We start from the raw sequence: 25,693 nt of genomic DNA, 5'->3' as shown, positions 1-25,693 counted from the left end.
GTGCATCTAAGTTTCCGGGAAATGCGGAGGGTTTTTTTCTCTCATTCGCCGTGCGGTATCAAACATTGCATGAAAAATACACGCTTAGAGCAGTTCCTCGAATTAAATATCTCGTTTGTCGCGAGGGGCATGAATGAATTCCCTGAATAAAAGAGCCAAACTGCAGTTAAAGTCACCCATTTAATAATTTGGCAAATAATTCGACTACACATGTCCATGTAGGTTAAACACCCTCACTTTCTCCTGTGTGTTTGTGTGTATTTTGACTCTGAAACTTGCGCGTGCCCAAATAGACACTCCCACACCATCCCACTTTTCTTCCTCCGACACTCCCCCCTAAACAGAGCTGGACACGCCCACTTTTCTGACTTTTTCCAAAGTAGAGGTGTGAAAACACCCTGCTGAATCGAGGGGGTTTCATGGCCCTTTAAAACGTGATATTCAGACATCCCAAGTGTCCCAGGACTTCCGGGAGTTTCTATAGATTTGTGGGACTCATAATGCCTGCAAACCAGTGATAATCTCCTGGAAATCGCACGTCTCCCGCCCGGTCCTCAAATAAGTCACGCAAACTTCTCATCCCTGGAATTTTTTAAAACAAATCCAATAAGCAATTGTTTGATGAATAGACATCTAAACATGGCTAAATTTGGGCTGTCAGAATGAATAGACGTCTTAAGAATAGTGGACTATCTGTGTGTGGTCATTCATTCCTGATTACTTGTCTAGTTTTGGTCTATTCTTAGACATCTATTAGATTTCCATTGTCAGACCAAATGTAGTTGTATAAACCACGGCATGTTTAGATGTCACTTAGACATCTTTAAAAAACAAAAAAGCTTGCAGGGAGTGTTGCAAAATGCAAGTATATAATGCAACACAATCTTTTGGACTAAATGTAGTCTTGTATTAACAAAGCTGTCTATGTTTAGACGTCTGTTAGATGTCTATTAGACTACTTTAAAACACAAAGTCTGCAGACTACTTTCAAAAACATTTCAATGGGATTTTTGAAAAGTTGGAATGTAGTATAAATATCGACAATTCAGCCATCATTTGCTTTAGATGTGGATATCGGTACGAGTAAAATCAATCGACTCATCAATATAGGATGCTGTTGTTTCCCTTTTAGTATGCTTGCTAATGTGCTAATTGATTCTAGTGTCTGTTTGGTGTATGTTTACATCTACAATAAAACACAATCCAGTTTTAAAATCTGTTCTTAGTGCCCCGTAGCAGCAGGTAAACTGGCTCTTCAAATCTGATTAGCTACTTAACGAAAACACGTTAAGTGCCACAGTGGTGACTCTGAGGAGCCTTTCACCTTGTGACTCTGTTGACAGCTACATGGCATGTAGAGAGGACAAACAAAACCTTGTTTCATTAGACTAAACAGTAGCTTATTTTATATACAGTGGAAGTCCAAATTAGTAGCCCTCCTGTGAACTTTATATTCGTTTTCAAATATTTCTCAAGGGATTTTAATGCAATAATGTGATAATCTCCTATATATTTTTTTCTTTTGGAAAGCCTTATTTTTTTTGTTTGGCTGCAATAAAATCAGTTTTTATTATTTTTTAAAAACAATTTAAGGTCAATTTTGTAAGGTTTTTTATCCCAATTGGTTACAAAACAAGCCACTTTTGTCCTAGTTAACCTAAATAACCTAGTTATGTCTTTAAATTGCACTTGAAATTGACTATTAATATCTCAAAAATATCCATAAAAAATATCATTAACTGTGATCATGGCAAAGACAATAAATTAGTTATTAAAAAAACGATTATGTTTAAAAATGTGTTGGGGAAAAATCTGTTAAGCAACACGTTGGAAATAATTTTAAAAGAATGACAATTTCACAAATAAGTCTGACTACATCTGTATATATCGTGCTTGGGTGAGGTACATTTGTTGGCAATTTCTGACCAGCTTTACAGTAAATGTGGGATTGATAAGTGACATTTCGGGTGCGTGGTCATGCTGATTCAGACTCTTGTTTTCTTTCTACAGGGAAATGAGGCGAGTTATCCCTTGGAGATGTGCTCACACTGTAAGTATATTAGACTGTTTTCTTATCATAAACTAACTGTCTGAAGTCTTGTTGTTGATCTCAGTTTTAAAAGCAACAAATAATACTGCTAGTTGATCATTTGGAAAAATTAGCAGAAGGTAGATTTTGCTATCTGCATCGCAATCATCACAAATAACTGCAGAAGACCCGCATGGACCCAAGATTCTCACAGAAATCAGTCAAGGTTAAGGAAAATGATTGAGCATGTCTGGGGTAAGATGAAGGAGGAGGCATTAAAGATGATTCGGATTAGACCGTTAGCATCTAGCTCAAACAAAGCTCCTTTAATGGAAAGTTAAAGTGGCGCAACGCTTTCGCATATTCCTGTCGCAGCTATCTCTAGGGCCAGACAGAATCTGCTGATATTTTTTGCTGTTTCTGCAGAGAATTTTGGAAGAACGATTTTGGGAGTTTCATAACTTAAAACGTAATATATGAAATAAAAAAGTAATACCTTTTTAACTTTTATTTAATGTTTACAATGCAAATCCAATTAGATCCACTTAATTCCTTTTAAGTTCCTTTTATAATATATCTACTAAAAGATACTGTAAAATACTAAACTACTAGATAATACTATCTACTAAACTTACTGTAAATAAATCATATGAACATTTTTTATATTAGCTAATAATATTACTGAAATTAATTTAAAAACTGTAAATTAAGGGATTCAATGGGCTAAAAATCTGCGTAAAGATTTTTTTTTGTGCATTTTAAAGCACTTCAGGAAACATTTTTAGCATACATATAGAACTGAAAAATCAAATCTAATGTCTTAATGTATATCTGTATTGATCTTGCCATTAAATAGCCATAAGTTGCCAATGTGGCAGTAAACTAATGAAACTAAATCAGGGGACCTTTAAGCTTTATTGCACAGCATTCTGTTTTTATGGTAGCATTAACTCCTCCACATAAACACACACATGCACTGTGACTATTAAGTACGTTAGCAGGTCTTGGGTGTATAGAATAAGCTCTCAGTCCATTTTGGTGCTATAAACACCCGTGCATGCTGGAGGCATCTGGATCTTAAGACATGAGTAAGAGGGCATCCCTTGGATCAGCAGGGCTTTCCAGGTTTGGAGGTAGTCCAGCGCTAATGTGACCAGACCAGACAGGGTGCTTCTGTGAAAGTGAGGGCTATAAATGGCTTCAGTTGGTAAAGGTTAGTCTCTGGGCCGCAGGAAGAGCTGGTTTATTTTTAGAGTTGGTGGGGGTGGGCAGAAGAACATGAGGTGTTGATCCTGTTTTAATAGTTTCTTTTTTTATGTGGTTTGTGTCCGCTGCTTTAGACATAGTAAATAGTGTTAAAAAGATTTAAAGGGAAAGTTCACCCAAAAAAGAAAAGGTACTCATCATATACTCACGCTAGGTATAATATGGTTTGCACTCCTTGCCATGTCCCGTAAGTGTAAATGTGTTGTTTATAAATTTGTATTTTTTACTTATATTTTTAGATTATATTATTTGTGTAATTGTATTTTTTGTGATTTCTTTTTAAAATTCTACTTTTTGTATTAATATTATATGTTAGACACCTATAGGGTCTGAGAGTGACACAATTTCGATTCGCTCTGTCCTGTACATGTGGTTGGATTGACAATAAAGCTGACATTGAGTTTGACTTTGTAGCTTTTTATTTTATTCAATTTAAATTGTCATTTTTGAACACTAAAAATATTATGAAGAAAACTGATACCTGTAATCATCGACTTCCATAAAAGGATAAACAAATACTAAGTAATTCAATGGTTACAGGTTTTCAGATTTCTTCAAAGTATCATCTCTCCTGTTGAACAGAAACATTTTTTGGAACAAGTTTAGGGTGACCAAATAATGACGGAATTAAAATTTTGTCGTGAACTATCCCTTTAAGTGAGAATGTACAGAATATTTTTAAATGATACTATTGAACGTTTTTATTCAGGAAATATCTTAAGGAAAATGTTTCAAAGGGTCTCTCATGGAGGAATTTTAGAGTATTTGTCATTGATCAAATTTAAGCAACTTATATAGTTGAATATCAGTGTTGTTGTCATTTTAATGTTCATTCCTTTCTTTAGTCTCTTTATTAATCTGGGATCACCACAACGGAATGAACCACCAACTTATCCCGCATATGTTTTAGCAGGGGATGCCCTCCCAGCTGAAACCCATCACTGGGAAACATCCATACACACATACACCACAGTCATTTTAGCTTACCCAATTCACCTTTACCACATGTTTTTGGACTTGGGGAAACCGGAGTACCTGGAGGAAACCCATGCCAACATGGGGAAAACATGCAAACTCCACACAGAAATGCCATCTGACCCAGCTGAGGCTCAAACTAGCAACCTTCTTGCTGTGAGGCGATTGTGATACCCACTGCGCCACCGTGCTGCTATTTTAATACTTGTTTTGTGAATTATATATTGAATCTTTACTACAAGTGTTGTCATGACTATAGCCAATGCGGTTAGTATGGCATTAAAACTTGAATAACATACATGCATCTCTTTTAAGTGAGCGTTTAGACCTTTTCAATTTACGAATGTCCATTGATTGTAAAAAAAAAAAAAAATCTGCAAACCAAACATTTGCAGTCATTTAAAGCGGATAGTAAAAATTTAACAACCACAAAAGAAGATAAATTAAAGAATTTTTTTTTTTTTTGGTGAACTGTCCATTTAGGTAATGAATTCTCATTACTTCATAATCTTTCTGCAAATAGAGACTACTTCTTTAATTGGTGACTGTTGTTTCTAATAGCTGATGAAGATTTTTCACTAATTTCTTTCTGTGTATTTGAGCATCAGCCTGTTTACACCTCGTATTAAAGGGTTAGTTTACTTTAAAAATTTATTTACTCACTGTTTTTTTGTTTTTTTTGTTCTACGAAAAAGGATCATTTGAATACTGTTGGAAAAACTGTGGTGATTGACGTCTATAGTAGTAAATAATATAGTAGTAAAATCCTATAAAAGTCAATGACTACAACAATCTTCAAAAAATATTTTTTGTTCAGCAAAAGAAACTCGTAAAGGTTTGGAATAAATGAAGGGTGACCAAATGATGATAGAATTTTAAAGTTCGTAGTGAACTATCCCTATAAGTTAGAATAAACAGTATATTTTTAAATAATATTATAGAATGTTTTTATTCAGAAAATATCTTAAATGAAATGTTTCAAAAGGTCTCTCATGAAGGAATTTTAGGGTATGTCATTGATCAAATATACGCAACTTATATGACTTAATATCAGTGTTGTTGTTAATTGAACATTTGTTTTGTAAAATGAACGCTTGAGAAACAGTTATGATTGTGAATTATATATTGAATATTTACTTCAAGTGTTGCCATGAATATAGCCAATGCTGCTGGTAAGGCAATAAAACATGAATCAAATGCATCCCTTTAAGTGAGCGTTTATACCTTTTCAATTTAAGAATGTTCGTTAAATGGAAAAAAAATCTGCAAACAAAGGATTTGCAGTCATTTAAAGGGGATAGTAAACATTTAACAACCACAAAAGAAGATAAAGAATTTAGTTTTTTTGGTGAACTGTCAATTTAGGTAATGAATTTCCATTACTTCATAATCTGCAAATAGAGACTGCTTCTTTCATTGGTGACTGTTGTTTCTAATAGCTGATGAAGATTTTACACAAATTTCTTTCTGTGTATTTGAGCATCAGCCTGTTTACACCTCGTATTAAAGGGTTAGTTCACTCTAAAGATTTATTTACTCATTGTTTTTTTGTTCTACAAAAAAGAAGATAATTTGAATAACGTTGGAAAAACTGTGGCAATTGCCATCTATTGACCTTATTCTAAAATGCGGAAGTGCGCCTGTTTTCGTGATTGTCTTAGAACTTCTGTTTTAGTCGCCTATAGGGGAAATGACTAGGAATAATAAATGGCAAAAAACAGTCAAACTACTTGCTCTACAAACAAATGTTTGCATGACTAAACAGACCAAGTAGAATAGTATAACAAGGAAATGTCAGTTTGCAACATCAAACAGTGAAACGAGCAGTTTTTAATGTCTGAAAATGAATGGAAGTGAATGAGACCGGAAGTCTCGTGACAAAAAGGTTCAAATGGCAGCGCCCGCTCGTCGGCAAAGAATAAGGTGAATAGTAGGGGAAAAATACCATGGAAGCCAACGGCTGCAACAATCTTTAAAATTTCTCCCAGAGTCCAAAGACATGTACTATGGGTGAATTGAATAAACGAAATTGTCCGTAGTGTGTGTGAATGAGTGTGTATGGGTGTTTCCCAGTTCTGGGTTGTGACTGGAAGGGCATCCGCTGTGTAAAACATATGCCAGAATATATGTCTGTTCATTCCGTTGTGGCAACCTGTGATAAATAAGGGACTAAGCCGAAGGAAAATGAATATAATTGGTTTGGAACAAGCAGAGAGTTAGTAAAGGATGTCAACTATATAACCATGAGCTATCCCTTTAAGATGTTTTTTGTCAGCCTGATATCAAGTGGACAAGAAGCTTTCTTCTTAAAGGGTGAAAGCATGTAAAGCAAGATTTGAGGCACTATCCGGCGATTGGTTGATCCTCCTGCAGTCTAATAATGATGAGCACAGAGGGAGGTCAAAAGTCAAAGATTGATGGCATCATTCCCAGTAGGTCTCGCTGCCCAATGAGAAGCCTACAGTAATTAATCTCTAATGGTAATAATGAACGAGTGGCTGTGAAACTGAGCCACCTGTTGGTCAAATGGCTGCCTGGCAACCACAAGGACATCAGAAAGCCTCCGGTTAGCAACTGCTGTAACCCAATGCTTTTGTGGCATCATCCAGAATCGTGTTTGTAGACCAGATACATTTGGATTAACAGGTTTCCTGCAGGTCAGGGAATTTCTGGAATATTCTGGATTTTTTTTTTATTTTATTTTATTTTTGTCTTTTCCAGATAGAGCTGCACAATATATCGTTTCAGCATCGATATCTCAATGTGCACATCTGCAATAGTCACATCACAGGATCTAAAATGCCAAATTGGGATTATAATTAACCAACAAACACAGTTCATGACACTATAATAGTGTGAAAGATTTTTATTTAGATGTGTTTTTTAGGCGTTTGACTGTACAATTTCCTTGAGAATAAATAGAATGAAGACTATACGGTGATGTTTTACATTTGATTATTGATTATTATTATTATATAGCTTTTTTTGTACCTCAATACTGTTAGACTCCAGATAAAACTATTTATTTATTTATTCATTTATTTTTATCTTAGTTTTGTTTTCATCTGTGCTTTAATTCACTTTATTTAGTATATTTTTAGTCATTTTGTATATTTTATGCAAATGTGCTTGCCTACAAAATCATCATGATGTTAAATCATGAATTAAGTCATCTTGTAAAATGATTGGATTATATATTGCAGAAAAACAAAATAATGTCCTTTTTTACTATATCATGCAGCCCTAGATATTGAAAGTATTATATAAAAAAGTTTTTTTTTCTTTGTATTTGTCTAAAATCAGGGACTTTGTTTGTCACTTTAAATTTGACTTTGCTTTCCTCAATTTATTGTTTTCTTTACTGATATTTGTTTTTTCCACATTGTTTCATGTGTTTTGTTTGTTTTTGTTGGGCTATTTTTCCATTGCTAATTAAATTATTTTCTCACTTATCTATCAGCAATCAAATGCTGAATGGCTGAATTTTGCCATTTATTTTTTATTCATTATTATTTTTGCTAAAAAAGTTTGATTATTGCAGCCTAAATTGACTGATTTTTGTGGTGACATTTTTAAAAATTTGTGGCATTTCTTGTTTGTGTTGTTTTGCTGTCAGAATATACACAAATTTACATGTCATGGTCTTAATTTATATAAAGGAATATATATTGAGAGAAACAGAAATGTTTTACCTCCTAACCATAAAACAGTGTTAGCTAAAGGCTGATTTATACGTCAAGCGCACGCGTATGCTATGGCACAGCCCTCGCCGTGGCCATCGGCATTGCTAACGCGCACCTGAACGACGCTTAGCGCAAGCTTTGTGATTGGTCAGCTTGGTAGTGCTGACGAGTGTGGGCGGGACCGAGAGTCTTTTGAAGCGAGTGTTTACAAGTGTCAAGTCCAGTGAAGGAGCTCCAGATGGAAAGTTTTGTTTTGTGTTTACCTCATGGTTAAAATTGTAGCACATCCGCCGGTTCCTACCTCAAATTGAGCAAATTTGAGCCACTTGAACATAAGGGAGGATTCAGAAAGAACAAAAACATCAGTGAAGAAACTCGACACAAGGAACATAAACACCTCACTGCCAGCTAGCGTTTCGGAAGTGCTACTACAGACGAATACAAACAGCGCACAGAAGTATAAATGCACGGCAATGCGCAATAATTTTGACTTTAACTGTATGTTTAATTATATACAGAATACAATGTTCAGCTTATTAGTCAGTAAAAGTCATGAAATCAACTCAAAATTGATCAGTTGTACCATTAATTAAACCCAAAAAATTCTGCCGCACAAGTGGAATTGCATAAATTGACACATTTCTGTGACTAATGAGCATGTGCACTGCTGCTTTCCCTCAGGCTGTTGCTATGGGTCTTTCAGAGAGCCATTACAGATCAACCCGACTGATCTATAAATATGTTCCCCTCTCTACATCGTTTAAATGCTGTGGCTCAGTGATGCAACAGCCGATTCTGATGCCAAATACTGAACATTTTCATTCTTTTGCTGCTTTGAATGCAACCTCAGGTGATGCAAACCTGCATTCATCACTGCCGTCTTGGTGTATGACAGATGCATGGTGGTGTAAAACAGTCGCCTGGTTCAGTGACACACATTGGCTCTCGCTAGCCGTATCAGGGTTAATCCGTGGCATATTATTAGATATGAAGAATAAGCGGTTGCATCATCTGCTTTAGGGTAATCTGGGAAGTGCCCACAAGCTGGAAATAGCACAAAGTTACTTCTCTCGTATCTAATTGGTAGTACTCAACAGTAATGAGGTGTGTGCGTGAAACATCTGCTTTAGTTGTGACTGGCTCTCAGACTGCTGTTTTCTTTCTTTATGCAGCTATTTTGGGATCAAGTCAGCTTTAATATTGTGTTATTGTACTTGGTAACTGAACTTCACTGTCCTCTTGATTCTTGAGACCCAGATCTTTTGTTCTGTTTTTCCCTCCTAGTATACTATAACTTGCTTATCTAGAGTGTTATATGGAACTTTAAATTATTAAAATTATGTTATATTTAATTAAGCTTGGAATTAGTTATGGGTTTTTCTTGAATGGTTTGTTTATTTTGAACGAATCTTTTGTATGACTGGAGTTTGATGAGTCCTCTTAGACAGTGGTTCGTTCAATTGCGTGTGCGCATATTTGTGCAGGTGGAGTAGAACAGAGGTTCCCAAGCTTTTTTTTGCCTGAGACCCCCTTTTTCTCCGGAAAATATTGTAAGGCCCCCTCCACATGTAATGATATAATCGCTCATATAAGTTTGCAGTAATGATGACAAAATTTTTTTGTTTTCATACAAACAATATGTTTATTACTAGGCTGCCGTCATTTGCAATCTCCATCAGTTGATCTTCTTGCACAGCCATGGTGGATTCACCTGATTTGTGGGTTGCGGATATATTCCTTGGCAGTTCGGGGGTCGTTCACTGGGCCTTTTTCCCCAAGCAAAGAAACTTTCCAAAGTCTGCTTTTTACTTATTTTTATGCTTGTGGGTTAAATTTGGGCGCTAAAGTGACCAAGATGTAAGCAAGAGAATACAGTCATTTTTCAGAATAAAAGACTTTTCAAAATAAAAGATTGTTTAGACTCCGATAATAAATAAAACGAACATAATTAATGATTTCTTTTGCGGCCCGGTACCAATTGATCCACGGACCGGTGGTTGAGGACCGCTGAGCTAGGGGATAAAATGAACTAAGGCACATGATCATTCTCCTAATTGTCCACTGCTGAGATTTTTTTTAAATATGAAGCGACACCCCACAAAGCTCGCTGAGGCCCCCTTGTGGGCCATGACCCCCCTGTTGGGAACCTATGGAGTAGAAGATTAGTTCAAGTCTTTCGGGTTTGAGTCGTTCATTCATCCGTCCGTCTGTCATGTGAAAGACAGAAACAAATGCATTTAGAGTCTGAAAAAGATTTGATCCGTTCATCTCTCGAGTCCTCGGTTTGAGTCGTTCGTTCATCACATGAAAAACAGAAGCCAATCGCATGCATTTAGAGCCAAATAAAGATTTGATCCTTTCATCTCTCGAGTCCTCGGTTTGAGTCGTTCGTTCATCACGTGAAGGACAGGAGCAGATCATGTTCTGTCAGAACCGGAAAAAGATTTGATTTGTTTATTTATCGAGTCCTTGGGTTTAAGTCATCTCTCTTTTTCTAGCATTCTAGTTCTGACTTGTTTGTAGTGTGATCAATGCTTTGGCTAGTTGTAGATGAGTTTGTAAGCAACTTGTAACATTTTAATACCATTTTGGCAAAATGAACTAAATGGCTCAAGGATTTGTTCATCTTAATGAACGAGACTCAAAGGTTCGAGTTTGAGTAAAATGATCCGAAGTCCCATCGCTGCTTATGTTTTTTTTACATCTTAAAATAAGATTAAGTTCTAATTAGTATGTCTGAACTAAGAATGAACGTTTTGGTATTTATTAAAATTTAATAAAATAATAAACATAAATTTATTATTCATTCTTTGCTTATGATAGCTCGGTTCCATTAGTATTTAGAAGTATTTTGTATCCAAAATTTAGCATAAAATGTTAACTAAATAAACGTTAATAAAACTATTTTCACCTTTTAAAGGACTCCAGGGATCCATGAACTTTTTTTTTAATCCATTCACCCGATTTCTGCTTCTTGTGGGAACACTTTTAGCTTAGCATAAATCATTGAATTGGATTAGACCATTAGCATCTCGCTTCAATTTCCAAGTATTTTAGATGCTCGACTCGACTCTCTGTAGTTACATTGTGTACTAAGACAGATAAAAAATGAAAAGTGCATCCAATAAAGGGTAAAACTCTACTATTTTACTTCAGAGGACTTATTTCCAAAAAAAACTGTAGTGTTCCTTTAAATGAGCCACAAAGGTTGAGAATCGCCGGTCTCAGTCACAGTGATTCCCCAGTTTAATTCGATTAACCACACAGCGCTAACAGCAAACAATCTCCAGGAGGTGTGCACCACGTGGCTTTGTGAATGAGATTAGGGCGTTTAGCAGTGAGTGCACACAGCACAACACTGAGCACTAGCAGAACGGCAGTCCTCTGAGAGATGACCATGACTGCCAGACAGGAGAAACTGGGTAAGAGCTATTCTGACTGGGGTTTTTAGGGAGCCAAGATGGATGGAAGTGTATGGAGAGAGCCTTGGATATGCAGTATTGGCTTGTTATGTGTGTATTTTAAGACCTTTGCAGTCCTCATAACTGCTGTAGGTGGACATTTATAAAGATCTGTTTATAGCAAAAACAGTGCGCGAAGCATGTTTACTTGTTCAGTTTGTTTTGCGCTTAGTTCAGGCTATTAAACCAAAGTTTTTAAACGTTTTTGTCCATCTCTGTCTCTATTTCAGTTGACGCTGATGAGATTAAAAGACTAGGAAAGCGGTTTAAGAAACTCGACCTGGATAACTCGGGCTCTCTCAGCGTGGAGGAGTTCATGTCTCTGCCCGAACTGCAACAGAATCCGCTGGTGCAGCGAGTCATCGACATATTCGACACAGATGGAAACGGAGAAGTCGACTTTAAAGGTGTTTTCTGTTTACTCATTTAAACCTGGTTTGTTTAGTGTCATGATTGAGATGCTTTTGTTCAAACAGAGCTCTGCTGTGAAGATGTATTGTTCTTGACTGACCCAAAAGTTAGCATTATCCTGGCTTGATAAGGAAAAGAAACACAGTAGGGTCTGGATTATTGCGGAAAATAAACTCTGTCTGCCAATTAATGTGTGATTCTGATAGATTTTATCTGATAATCTTCAAAATTAGCACTGAATTTTGACTGGTCAAATGATTTCACCATAAGCATTTGATAACACACACACACACACACACACACACACACACACACACACACACACACACACACACACACACACACACACACACACACACACACATTTATTTATTTATTGCTCTGACAAACTAAATGATGACAAACCCCTTTAACATTTCACCTATAGACCCTTTTGAGGGATGTAAACAATAACATTGGTCCTGACATTTTTCCTGTGTTACATTTTAAATTTCCATAGCTTCTGAGAGTTCAAAAAGTACCACATATTGATAAATAATGTTACGATATCTGTTATAACATCAAGATATAATTGAATCGCTTCTTGTCACAGATATGAAATAGTCTGACAACAAGACGGAAATGATCATGAGCCAATAACATCACCACTTTGAAATGGTCTATAAAACATACTGGTATTTTTTCATGCAATTATTTTTTACTAGTATATTTTCCATTAAATCAGGGTTTTTGCAGGATCTTAAATTGCTAAAACTAAATTTTTGGCCCTAAAAGTCTTAAATTTACCGAAATATCGTGTCTTAAATAATTTTTAACAAGTGTTATTTTCTCTTTGTTTATGAAAAGATACACATTCAGGCCCAAAATCATCCAATCACCAGCAATCCATCTCAGTAGAACTTTTAAATGGTTTTATTTTTTACCTTTATTTAATAATATTGTTTAATTACCTTCCTTATAATAACATCCATTTAAAAGTTCTTCATTTATGGTAAAGACACTGACCTGGAAGACAGCTGTGCATATATTAAGCTTTGTTTTTGTTTTTTAAGAAATGTTATGCTGAGAAAAGTGCATCTATGAAACCAGAGTTTTCTTGTTTTGGTGCATTATTTTAAATATGAGGCTAGGAAAAAATTAAGTTAGAGTTTCTTTGCGAATATTAAAAAACTTTTCTTTTCCATTAGAAAAAAATCCTTAAATGATTATCCCTGTATAAGTCCTAAATTTTCATTGATGATGGCCTTAAAGTCTTAAATTTGACTTGCAGAAATTGTAGAAACCCTGTAATTAAATCAAAATAAATGCATAAATAAAATCTTTTCTATTAAATAGTAGTACTTGTTTATTTGATACTTGTACCCACTGATTTGATTCTAGTACTATTATTGCTACTATTTATTAGATACCAGGACTTATTAGACGGTAATGAATAAATACTAGTAACAATCTAAAATAAATGAGCATCTAATAAATACAAATAGCAAATAAACAAGTACTAGTATTTAATCTTAAATATGTACTATTAGCTAGATACTAGTGCACACATATTATGAGTAATTTTAGGTCATATTATAAGCTCTTTTTTTATAAGGCAGAGCTTTACTGCATGTCAAAAAAACAATGTTACCTTAACTTTAGCTTTTCCTCTGCTGTTTTCAAAGCAAGTGATATGCATTGTGTGTTATTTTTGTTCTGATAAACCAAAGCCTGAAATTTTTCCTCTGTGGAATTAAAAGAACTGTTATTTCCTTTAAGAAATGTAATATTAAACGTGCTTATTCTTACCCAGTTCAAGTTATTGTACAGGTACAGTGATGCTCTGTGCTTTAGCATGTGAGTGATAGCTTTCTGTCTTTTTCTTTCCCTCCTGCAGAGTTCATTGAAGGCGTTTCTCAGTTCAGTGTGAAGGGCGACAAGGAGCAGAAGCTCCGCTGTGAGTCTCTTTTGCTTTTCAATCTCACAAATTTACTCTGGTTTAGAGGTTTCTGCCTTTTAAAATCCACAAATCTCCAATTATGATCATCCCACATAAGGGACCACAGTAATTTAAAAGGGATCCATTCGGTTCTTTAGTAGTTTTAGTAGCTATTTAGTTTCTTACAATAGGTTATGTAATATTAAATATTATTACGTATTACAGTCTGTAAAAAACATGTTCTATAAGGGTCTAAAATATGATTTGGAAAATATTTAGTTTCTGTCTAGATATGTATATTTTCTATGCTGATATGGCAAGGATTTGTACTCTTAATTCTGGTGTAATATTAAAAGAACTTTACTGTCTCAGCAGGCTCAATGATATTGCGTAGTACTGTTTACTAGTTGAGGACTATTTTCTTTGAAGCTAGTTAATATCATTGCACTGGCTGCAGAAAAATAGCAACTTTTATAATTACAGCAATGGCAATACAGTATAATTAGAGTAGTTAATAGCATAAATAGAAAAATGATCAAAATTCTTTCTTTTTTTATTTAATTAAGTGACATGCTAGTGGTCTAATCAGATTCAGTGATTTATGCTAAGCTAAAAGTGCACCTGTCAGACCTGGAGATCGGCTGAATGGATTCAAAAAGGGTAAAACTCAAGCTGTTTACCTCTTAAGGGAGTTACAAAATGAGCCCATTTTTATTCTTTAAAGTGGAGTGTTTGTTTAAAGCCTCCTTTCCGCTGCACACGACAAGCAGCAGACCGGAAGTCATTTATTTCCAGTGGAGAGTAGTGTGGTGTTCCGATCATCTCCGTATGTGGAATATTCAGATCTGAATTGAGCTGCAGATGCGTTGAAATTTTTGACCTTCTGTGACTAGACTGTATGCTACAGGCCGACCGGATGTGATGTATTTCAGTGTTGTTTATGCGCGCCAGATGAGAAATAGTTTTATTGGTTATTGTTTATATCAGAAAAGTCTATATTTAAAAAAACATTTCCATTCATAAATAAGTAATAGAAATATTATTTTTTAATGTTCTTCACATTCCCTCCAATATTTTTTAGCAGTCTGTAAGTTTCTTGTATTCTGTCATTCAACCTTGGTGAATGCACGGCGAAAAATGGCTCTTGCTTTTGCACTCCTTTATTTCGGCCAGTGTGAGAACTTCATCTCTCCCATGGTGCACGACAGAACTAAAAATTCTGTGCGATTGCCACAAGGGGGCATATTCCGACAGTTGTGTCCAAATGTCGTGTGCAGTGGAAAGGCGGCTTTTGCAAAGTCCAGTCAGAGGGGCAAAGTCCAGTCATGTCAAAGACACTTTCATATTGAGGGTGCTTTCACACCTGCCTTATTTGGTTGGATTGAATCGCACTAGAGTTCGTTTTCCTTCTTGGTACGGTTCGTTTGGGCAGGTGAGAATGCAGCAATCGTACTCGAGTACGCACCAAAAGCGGACCTAAAAAGCGTACCGAGACATCCTCGAACAGGTGGTCTCAGTACGCTTTCAAACGAACCCTGGAGCGGTTTGTTTGTGGTGAGAATATGAGCCGAACTAAAACAGGCCCAATCACAAAAAGTACTGCGCCTTTTGGACTAATCCAGCTGCCGTAGGCCGATGCGCTGTGCATCATGGGATATGGAGGAAAAATATTTGTTGACAGCCTTTTACCAACAGAGAGAGAGAGGGGAAAACATTACCTGATGGATTGTTGGTAATATTTCCGCAAGATGACCATGTCGCAGTTTAGCTAAATTAATTCACGCCTCATCGAGTGACGAGCGATGCATTAAAACATTGTTTTCCAGCAGTGCTTTATTCTGGAAATGTATGGTTTGTCTAAAGCAGGCATATAATCAGTCAGCGCAGTCGTCCCTCCTTAGTAAAAAGCTACATTTTGTGTCTGCCGCTTTGTTTACTTGCGGGAGTTCATTGGCATTTTCCCGCACGTGAATTCTGACCATTCGATTGGCAGTTTAGGAAATATGTTCAACAACATCTGGCCAATGAGAGATGAGGATTTTGTCAGATGACTGCATTTTGGTTTGTTTTAACTGGTTCAGATCAAAGCCAGCAGTGTGGTGTGAAAACGACCCAAAGACGGCAGAAAATGCAACAATGTATCATTTATTTCCCTTGGTCCGGACCAAATGAAGCGAACTACAGATGTGAAAGCACCCTGAGACACTGCTTATTAATTTCCCAAAACAAATGATGTGTCGATGCGTTTTGTTTTATTTGCTTCATACAGTAGACCAAAACTATTCTTTTTTAAACACTGTGACATTGCTGTAAACATGTTAGACAATCCTGAAAGCTGGTAAACCTGACAAAATGCAACCCCTTTTAATAGTGTTTCATTCATTTACGAATTTGCGATTATGTTTTACCGGAGTGATCCTGTGTGTTTTATAGCCTTGGCAAGGGACTCTCAAGATCAAAGCAATCACCACCCACTCCCATTAGAAAAAAGTGGGCTCGCCCAAAGGCTACAGTATAGTTTGAAGACTGGGTAAAGTGTTATATGAACAATCTGAATGACTGCTCGGCTTTTTCACTTGTTTTTGCAGTTGCGTTCAGGATTTACGACATGGACAAAGATGGCTACATCTCCAACGGCGAGCTGTTCCAGGTGCTGAAGATGATGGTGGGGAATAACCTGAAGGACACTCAACTGCAGCAGATCGTCGACAAAACCATCATCAACGCAGACAAGGACGGTGACGGCAGGATATCCTTCGAGGAGTTCTGCGCTGTGAGTCTCGTTTCAGTCACAACAAACATCTGACACTTTCTGCTTTCAACACAAACTCATTTGAACCAGTCATGCATTACAATCAGGGTGTAAAATAAACACTCCAGGTGCCGAATTGTCAGTAAAAATCACTGTTGGCAAGTATATGCAAATTAGTTAGGTGGCTATTCTGAGTGCATGAGAATGCAATATTGTTGAGCTCATTTAACACATCTCAGAGGCTGCATCTGCTTGTTTCACTGTGAATTTAAACTTGAGCAGCGTATGATAACTGCATTTTCAGTGTCTTAGAGTGGTTTGTTTCACCGGGAAGTAATATATAAACTTCACCTCTACATGTGTAAAATTGAAACATGCTTCAGCCAGTGTTGGGCATCGTTACTTTTGAAAGTAATGCATTACAATGTTGAGTTACTGCCCAAAAAAGTAACTGGTTGTGTTACTTACTTACCTTTTATGGAAAGTAATGCTTGATGTTAATTTTGAGTTACTTCTGCATTACTTTTTAATACATGCTTGAGGCTTGATCTCTTTCAGAACTTTCAGGGTGTTTTTCTTTTTTTAAATAGAGGAGCTCAGCATTTAACCACATGCTGTATAACCTACAGCATCATTTAGCTTTTTAAAAAAATAGAATACTGTTACCTTCTGAGAACTTCCAGACGCTGTACATGCCGTACATACAGATCTACATACTTTTGTATTTTTGTCTTATTAGTTCAGTAAAATCACTGCTCATTCTTCTTCCATGTGTTCAGAATAATGAGAAATGTAAGGCTTTGCCATTTTGGTTTCTGTCTGTTCCTGCAGGGAGCTCATTCTTTCATTGAGTGTGATTCAACGTCATTACTCTAATTTTAATTCAGCAAACTATTTTTTAAAAGCCTCTTAATTGAGCTAAAAAAGTAACATTTTGAAAAAGTAACTCAAATATTATTGCTTAAATGCTTTACTGTTCTCGTTACTTAAAGTTTTATAATATTAACTAAAGTAATAAAGTAAAGTAATATTATTACGTAACTTGTGTTACTGTAATGTGTTACCCCCAACACTGGTGCCAGCTCAACTTTGTAGTGAGTTTATCAACACACTTCCCTGTGGTTTTCCACCAAAATAAAAGCTCTTTGCTCAACCATTGGAAAGTAAAGAAATAAAAAACTATGACACTTATTTTATTATATTTGCTATGCAAAATTTCTGAAGCATGTTGTTGCCCTTTGATTATCATGTGACACATTTTTATCTTGTGTATAACAGTTTTTGTTGTTGTTTACACCAATGACTTTGGTCATCTGATTAATTGTTTGTAATTTTTGACTTTACATTAGTGTTGTAATTTTACTGCTGCTATAGAATTATTTATCAAAAGTAAATCTTAAAGATTTAGATTTTTAAATTGTTTATTCATTGTTGTTGTCTTTATTATGGAAATGTGTAATTTCGAAAACATTAAAATAGCCATTGATAAACTTTAAACTCTAAACTAGCTCTCTCACTGCTGTTAAATAAAATAGTTAATTATGATTATCATTCATACATACATCATTTTCTTTTCAGCTTAGTTCCTTTATTAATCAGGGGTAGCCACAGCAGAATGAACCACCTACTTATTCAGCATATGCAGCGGATGCCCTTCCGGCCACAACCTATCATCGGGCAACACCCATGCACTCTAATTCACACACATACACTACGGACAATTTAGCTTACCCATTTATCCTATACCGCATGTCTTTGGACTTGTGGGGGAAACCGGAGCACCCTACACAGACACGAGGAGAACGGGCAAACTCCACACAGAAACGCCAACTGACCCAGCCGAGGCTCAAACCAGCGACCTTCTTGCTGTGAGGCGATTGTGCTACCCACTGCACCAACATGTTGCTTTGATTATCTCGTAATTATTATTGTTATTAAAATATATATAGGGTCACACGGCCGCTTAGTGGTTAGCACTGTTGCATGAAAAGTCGCTGGTTTGAGTCCTGGCTGGACCAGTTGGTATTCCTGTGTGGAGTTTGCATGTTCTGCCCATGTGTTTGTTTTCTCCAGGTGCTCTGGTTTCCCCCACAGTCCGAACACATGTGCTATTGGTGAATTGAATGAACTGATTTGGTCATAGTGTATGTGTGTAATTGAGTGTGTATGGGTGTTTCCCAGCACATGGTTGCACCCCAAAGGACATCCGCTGTGTAAAACAAATGCTGGAATAGTTGGCGGTTCATTCCGCTGTGTCATTTCAGTAAATATTAATAAAAAATACTATTTGCCGTTATATGTTTTTCCCTAATTCTCTTCTCACTTTAGGCATCTAGTGACTTATTGTTTTTTTTTCTGTATTTGTTTTTAGTTTTGGTATAATTGCTTTAGTTAGAATGTTGCACGATACAAATACAAATCAGTTATCCGCTTGTTAAATGTGACGTCACGCAAATCAGCTTCCAAACAACCTCAACAAATGGTAATAATAAACGTTTACAAAGTGATGAAATACTTTCGAAAATCAGTTTATATATCCATGCCTAAAATCAGACAGCCAGAAAGTGATGCATTGTTTTTATAAATTGTTAAAATACTGGTGTCTGTGATGCAGCAAGTTTTGTGTACAGCATGAAATCACTTTAATATGTGATATGACTAAACAGTGGTCATAAACAAATCTTTACTCAATTCAAACGAGTAGCAGCTTAAACCTGGAAACAGTATTTCATACGTCACGACTTAACAAGTTTGAATATTGCACATTTCTTTTCTTTTTTTGACTGTTCACTCTTTTCTCCTGCAGGTTGTTGGCGGTTTAGACATTCATAAAAAGATGGTGGTGGACGTGTGAGGAGACCAAACAGGCCCTTCACTGAACACCCTCTTTTTCACTTCTCCATTTCTGAGATTCAGCTCCAGATGTTCCGCTAACTCTCTCTCTCTCTCTCTCTATCGCTCTATTTTTTTACGTCCTCTCTTTTTCAATGAAAGTATTTCTCTGAATGATGCCTCGGTTTGCCCGTCTGTTCTCCCTGAGCCTCGTGACGCCTGCCATCCTAAGTGTTATAGAGCATGAGATTCTTCTGTCCACATTCTCGGGTATTAACGGACAGTCAGAGGGACGTTTTCTCTGTCAACTACCCAACGTTTTCAGTCTGGAGTGGAGAAGAGGAGTGTGTGTGTGTGTGTGCGCGTATGTGTATTTTCTTTCCAAAGGGGGGAATTTTTTTGTATTTATTTTGCTCCTGTCTTTTTTTAAAAGATGATCTAGGTCTACAGGGAATACGTGTATGTGAGCGATATTATATACTATATTATATATAAATACATGTGTGTGTGACTTGATTTCAGTGCAACACGCTTCAAGCATGAAGTGCCAATCGAAACCTAAACGTCAGGATTTAACAAGAGCTGCATAATGAAATCGCTGTCTGTCACAGGGGAGAGTTTATTAGCAAGCTAATTCATCATCTCCAAACTGTTTTTGGCTTGATGTATCGCAAATCCAATTCAGATTTTCTACTGAGAATGTGTGTGTATGTGAAAAACAAAAAAACGTGTGCTGTGGTGATATTGTCAGGGAGTTCACCTGCCGTCTTGCTTTGGAATATGCCGTAGATTAGGGTACAAAGCAAATATATTTGAAGTCGTGCACATATATATGTATGGTTTACTTTTAAGAATGGTGTTTTTGCGCAGGGGTTCAGGATCAGATCACACCACATAGTAATGTAAGATGGAAAAAGTGCCATCGATAAACTTTCTGAACTTTGTGTGTGTGTATTTTGGATTTAGTAACATTTTAACATCATAAACAATGAATTTACCTCTGAACAATGAGGATCCAGAATCCAGATGAACACCGTTTGCAGAAATTTACAGTTAATTTATTTCCAAATTGACTGCAGGCAGCATTGTGAAGATCTTAGTAGCTCATATTTGTATATTGGGGACTGAAGGACTGTGTGTTTTGTGGGCTCGGTTTTTTTTCTAAGCTTTAATTCGCATCGTTTTACCTGAGAAGAAACGGCGAAACGGATCTGACTGACCAGCGGTTGGTGTTTTTTCCTTCATCATTTCAAAGGTAGGATTCGATTGTTCAAAAAGGAGAGACCAAAGCAGGCGCTGAACAGACTCTCCGCCATATTTTGCTTTAAATGTGATTCTCCCGCGCAAACCGGCGTTTTGGCGCCAGCTGCTGCACGGTGACGGCGCTTGAATATGTCTATCCTGAAGACCTTCAATGAGGTCTTGTGAAGTGTGCTTGCATGTTACAGGAGGGTTTTTTAATTTTGTTGTGCATGTAGATCAGATTTTTTTTTTTTTTTTGGAAGGGAGGGGGGTTGATCTCTTGTTTACATATGAATCGTACTATTGAGATATAATCTGAATGACAGTTGCATATAATTATATGGACGTTGCCAAACTTTTGGTAATTGTTTAAATATGGAAATGATTTTAAATTCTTCACTACATTTATTCATATTATTATTATGAAAATAAAATGTGAGTTATTCTGGTGTCCGTCACTCCCAGCAAACTTAATTTGAGTTATTTTCATGTCCTCTTAAACTATTTTATTTTTCTCCATTTCCGTTCATGGTTTGGCTGAATTGTTTTGTACAGATCGTGTTTATTAATGCTCCTCTCGGTTCTATTTTGTAATTCTTTAGCTGGGAGGGTCAGACAGCCATCTGTATAACCGCTAATGGGTTTTTGGACAAAGGAAGCATACAAGTGAATGAAAACGTTTAGCTTTTCGGTTTAACGTTTTGTTTCTTTCTTTCATTTCTCTGCATGCTGCGTCATATGCTGTGAGAACCATTGAGATGTCATTCATGAAAATGCTAAATAAAATATTTGAGACTTGTACAAATGTGTTGTGTGTTTGCACCACAATCTAATAATACTTTTCCTTACCTTCTGAGTTCTTTTCACAACCAGTCAAAATGGCAGATTTTTATTTTTTATTCGTTTTTATGTTTCATATTTTACTTTTAAAAGTATTTTGTGTTAATTGACTTATGCGATATAGCTAGTCAACATTTGAAGAGGATCAAAAATTATTTTCCAAAACTAAGACAAGAATAAGTGTTGTTGAATAGTATTAGGATAACTTTGATGAAAGGGTTTGATTTACTTGAAATGTTGACTACACTGAAAAAAAAAATCCATATTTAGCTATTTATTTACAGCAGCTGGGGTGCTGGAAAAAAAAGTGAAATATTTTCTGTTAAATTACAGAAACTTAAATTGAAGGAAATTTCTGTAATTTAATCTGTTATTTTACGGTATATTTCTGTTTTTTAATAAGCGTTACTTTACGGTATATTTCTGTAATTTAATATCTGTTATTTTACGGTATATTTCTGTTTTTTAATAAGCGTTACTTTACGGTATATTTCTGTAATTTAATATCTGTTATTTTACGGTATATTTCTGTTTTTTAATAAGCGTTACTTTACGGTATATTTCTGTAATTTAATATCTGTTATTTTACGGTATATTTCTAATTTAATATCCTTTATTTTACAGTATATTTTTGTCATTTAATATCTGCTATTTTATGGTATATTTCTAATTTAATATGTTTTTTTATGGTATATTTCTGTAATTTAATATCCCTTATTTTACAGTATATTTGTGTTTTTTAATATGCTTTATATTACGGTATATTTGTGTCATTTAATATTCGTTATTTTAAGATATATTTCTAATGTAATTTCTGTTATTTTACTGTATATTTCTGTAATTTAATATGCGTTATTTTACAGTATATTTCTGTCATTTTATGTCTGTTATTTTACGGTATATTTCTGTAATTTAATATTTGTTATTTTAAGTTATATTTCTAATGTAATATCTGTTATTTTACGGTATATTTCTGTAATTTAATATGCGTTATTTTGTGGTATATTTCTGCAATTAATTTCTGTTATTTTACGGTTTATATTTTCGTAATTTAATATCCATTATTTCCCCAGCTGCCGGAAATAATCCGTAAAATTACTTTTTTTTTTCTTTTCTTTTTTTTTTTTTTTTTACAGTTTACTGTAGTTACAACTCATTTATTGCACTGTTAAAAAAAAGTGTTTAGATGAAATAAAAACATACAAGTAATTTAGGCTACATTGACTAAAATGACTTAACAGATAATGGTAAATTTGTTTAACTTAAAATATAGAACTGAAACATGTCAGAGTAACATACAAACAAACATTTAAGTTTCTAATCCCACATCAACACGGGGAGAACATGCAAACTCCACACAGAAATGCCAACTGACCCAGCCAGGGACTCAAACAAGCAACCTTCTTTCTTGCTGTGAGGCGTAGGTGCTAACCCCTGACCAACATATATTATCCATTATTATATGAAAATGCTTCCTTGGTTTACTAGTGTGAAAGTTTTCCTATTTGATTCTGTTAATTCTAACCAAACATAAACATTGCTACTGACGTCTTCCATCAGGAAATTACATTCAGGCGGGAAAACGCCACAACGACAACGTGCAAGTATCAGCAGAGGACGGAGAGATTTCAGTGATGTTTTGTGGTGTAAGTTTGTTTACGTTGCACACTTACATGTATTGTTTTAAAATAATAATATATGGGGGGGGGGTGTTAAGCAAATATCAAAATTAACTTTGATAGTTAGCATACACATGTCGGCTTATTTACTGTTACTTTGGTTCATTTTCATCTGCATAAACTATTGTTTTTAATATTGTAAACGACTGATCTTTATTTCTATATGTTTATCATCCAGTTTAGATAGAGCTAAGCATAATATTTTACGAGCATGTATCTATTAACGGAGTTTCCTTAAAATCCCTCAAGCTGTAGTTTATTTATTTACCACAAGATGTCGCTAAGAAACAACAAACAAACGCTCTGAGGAGGCAATCAAACGAGGACACCGCTGTTCATTTAACTGTGTGCCAAGGTTAGTTTACGTCTATGAAACTTTAAAACAACAGTTCTGTGTAGATTCTCGTTAAGTTTTTTAAATCACTCAACTACGTTAAAAGGGCCGTCGAGTTCACCAAAAATGAACACTTATGCATTATTTTGGTTATTCACCCTCAAGTGATTATACATCTTTATTGGATTCTTCTGTTGAAACCCAAAGAAGATATTTGGAAGAAAGCTGAAAACCTGTAAACCCGGACTTCCCCACAAATAACAGTTAATGGTTACGGCAACTTTCTTTAAAATAGTGTGTGTGTGTGTGTGTGTGTTCGTGTGTGTGTGTGTGTTCGTTCGTGTGTGTGTGTGTTCGTTCGTGTGTTCGTGTGTTCGTTCGTGTGTTCGTGTTCGTTCAGCAAAGAAATAACCTCAGATTTCTAAGAGGCTACGCTTACCCTAAAATCCTATTTCTTTTTTCAGTTTTATACACGATTGTATTCTGTTAACTAGACAAAAACAGTACAGTAACCATGGTCAATGAAGGACTGGGCTAAGACTGTACGGTGGACATGAGGGATATTTTAGCGGTCCTTTAGCATAAAGAAAAAACATCTAAACATTTTGAGTGCCTCCACAATGCTAAAGGGACGAGGCATTTTGGCACTGAAACACTTTAAACACTGACTGTTTAAATGAGAAGGAGATTTAGTTTGGACACATGAGGGAACTGTTTTGGAAAAGGTATGAGTTTTTGTAAGTGAGCTATGGTTTACTAAACTGTAACACTGTTTTGCCAAATGATCTTAGAATTTGAGAATCTAATTTCTGTTTCAAGAAAAGTCAAACCAATGGAGAAAAACTAACATCATGTTTAATAAATGTTACAGCTTATTCCAGAACATGGAGTAATCATTCATTTTCCTTCAGCTTAGTCCCTTTATTAATCAGGGGTCGCCACAGCGGAATGAACCACCAACTTTTTAAGCATATGCACAGTGGATGCCCTTCCAGCTGCAACCCGTCACTGTGAAACACCCATACACTCTCATTCATTACCCAATTCACCTATAGCGCATGTCTTTGGGCTGTGAGGGAAACCCACGCGAACGCGGAGAGAACATGCAAACTCAACACAGAAATAGCGACCTTCTTGCCAAACCAGTTTAAGTAACAAGTGAGATATTTTAGAGATTGTTGTAGCTTTTAAAGGCGAAGCAGTGGCGCAGTAGGTAGTGCTGTTGCCTCACAGCAAGAAGGTCGCTGGTTCGAACCTCGGCTCAGTTGGCGTTTCTGTGTGAAGTTTGCATGTTCTCCCTGCCTTCGCGTGGGTTTCCTCCGGGTGCTCCGGTTTCCCCCGCAGTTCAAAGACATGCGGTACAGGTGAATTGGGTAGGCTAAATTGTCCGGAGTGTAGTAGTGTGTGTGGATGTTTCCCAGAGATGGGTTGCAGCTGGAAGGGCATCCGCTGCATAAAAACTTGATGGATAAGTTGGTGGTTCATTCCGCTGTGGCGACCCCGGATTAATAAAGGGACTAAGCTGACAAGAAAATGAATGAATGAATGTAGCTGTTGACTTCCATGGTATTTTTCCCCTACTATAGATGTCAATCGACACCGTTTTTACAACATTATTCAAATTATCTTCTCTTTTGCGTAACAGAAAAATCAATAGTGAGTAAATTCATTTTAGGAGTGAACTGACCCTTGAAAATGAGGTGTAAGTATAAATAATAAATTAGTGTAAAATCTTCATCAATGTCACTTTACTGTTCTCTGGACATCATTAACACTTTCTAGATAATAATAATATCCTCACATAACATCCTAATATAATGATAAATCCTCACAAATGCAACCCACAGGACTCCACCAGTCCCACCTAATTATCTCAACCCAATTTAAGCCCAAGTGTAAATTTACAAGAGGCATTTTCCAACACGTCATTTTTTTTCCCCCTCACAGAAACTGAGTCCTGTATAGGATCTTTCTGCAGGAGAGATTGAAGATCAACCCTATCAGTCAGCATCAGGTGAAGCACAACAGACAAATTACAGCTATCTATCAATTACACACACACACACACACACACACACACACACACACACACTGAGAGACCTATTTCCTCACACACATGTGAATATACACCAGAGGACACTGATCCACTTCCAGAATCTGTGCCCTGGCAGGACAATAGTCTTGGCCCCGCAGGTTGGCTTTTCTCAGGCTCAGCGTCTGGGACGGCGGGCGATATTTTGTATCGGTGTCTGTACTGATTGGGAAGGGGAA

The 25,693-nt window shown here is 36.1% G+C and overlaps 1 protein-coding gene across 4 annotated transcripts in view; it reads left to right on the top strand.

The window, feature by feature from the left end:
• ppp3r1b (protein phosphatase 3 (formerly 2B), regulatory s1ubunit B, alpha isoform, b) overlaps positions 1 to 21,374 on the top strand; it is a 33,629-nt gene extending 12,255 nt beyond the window's left edge. The window contains exons 2-6 of one of the 4 annotated variants that reach the window (XR_012399913.1): positions 2,011 to 2,050; positions 11,645 to 11,821; positions 13,702 to 13,761; positions 16,332 to 17,506; positions 18,867 to 21,374. Coding sequence is in view for 2 of the 4 variants with exons in the window: in NM_001004553.1 (NP_001004553.1) it covers positions 2,011 to 2,050; positions 11,645 to 11,821; positions 13,702 to 13,761; positions 16,332 to 16,516; positions 19,302 to 19,349 (510 nt within the window). In the remaining 2 variants the exon portion in view is untranslated. 4 annotated transcript variants of the gene reach the window in all.
• Positions 21,375 to 25,693: the final 4,319 nt, after the last annotated feature.

The sequence above is a fragment of the Danio rerio genome, chromosome 1, assembly GCF_049306965.1.
Source record: "Danio rerio strain Tuebingen ecotype United States chromosome 1, GRCz12tu, whole genome shotgun sequence".
In the NCBI taxonomy this organism is placed as follows: Eukaryota; Metazoa; Chordata; class Actinopteri; order Cypriniformes; family Danionidae; genus Danio; species Danio rerio.
This window is presented reverse-complemented; position numbering and strand designations above follow the sequence as displayed.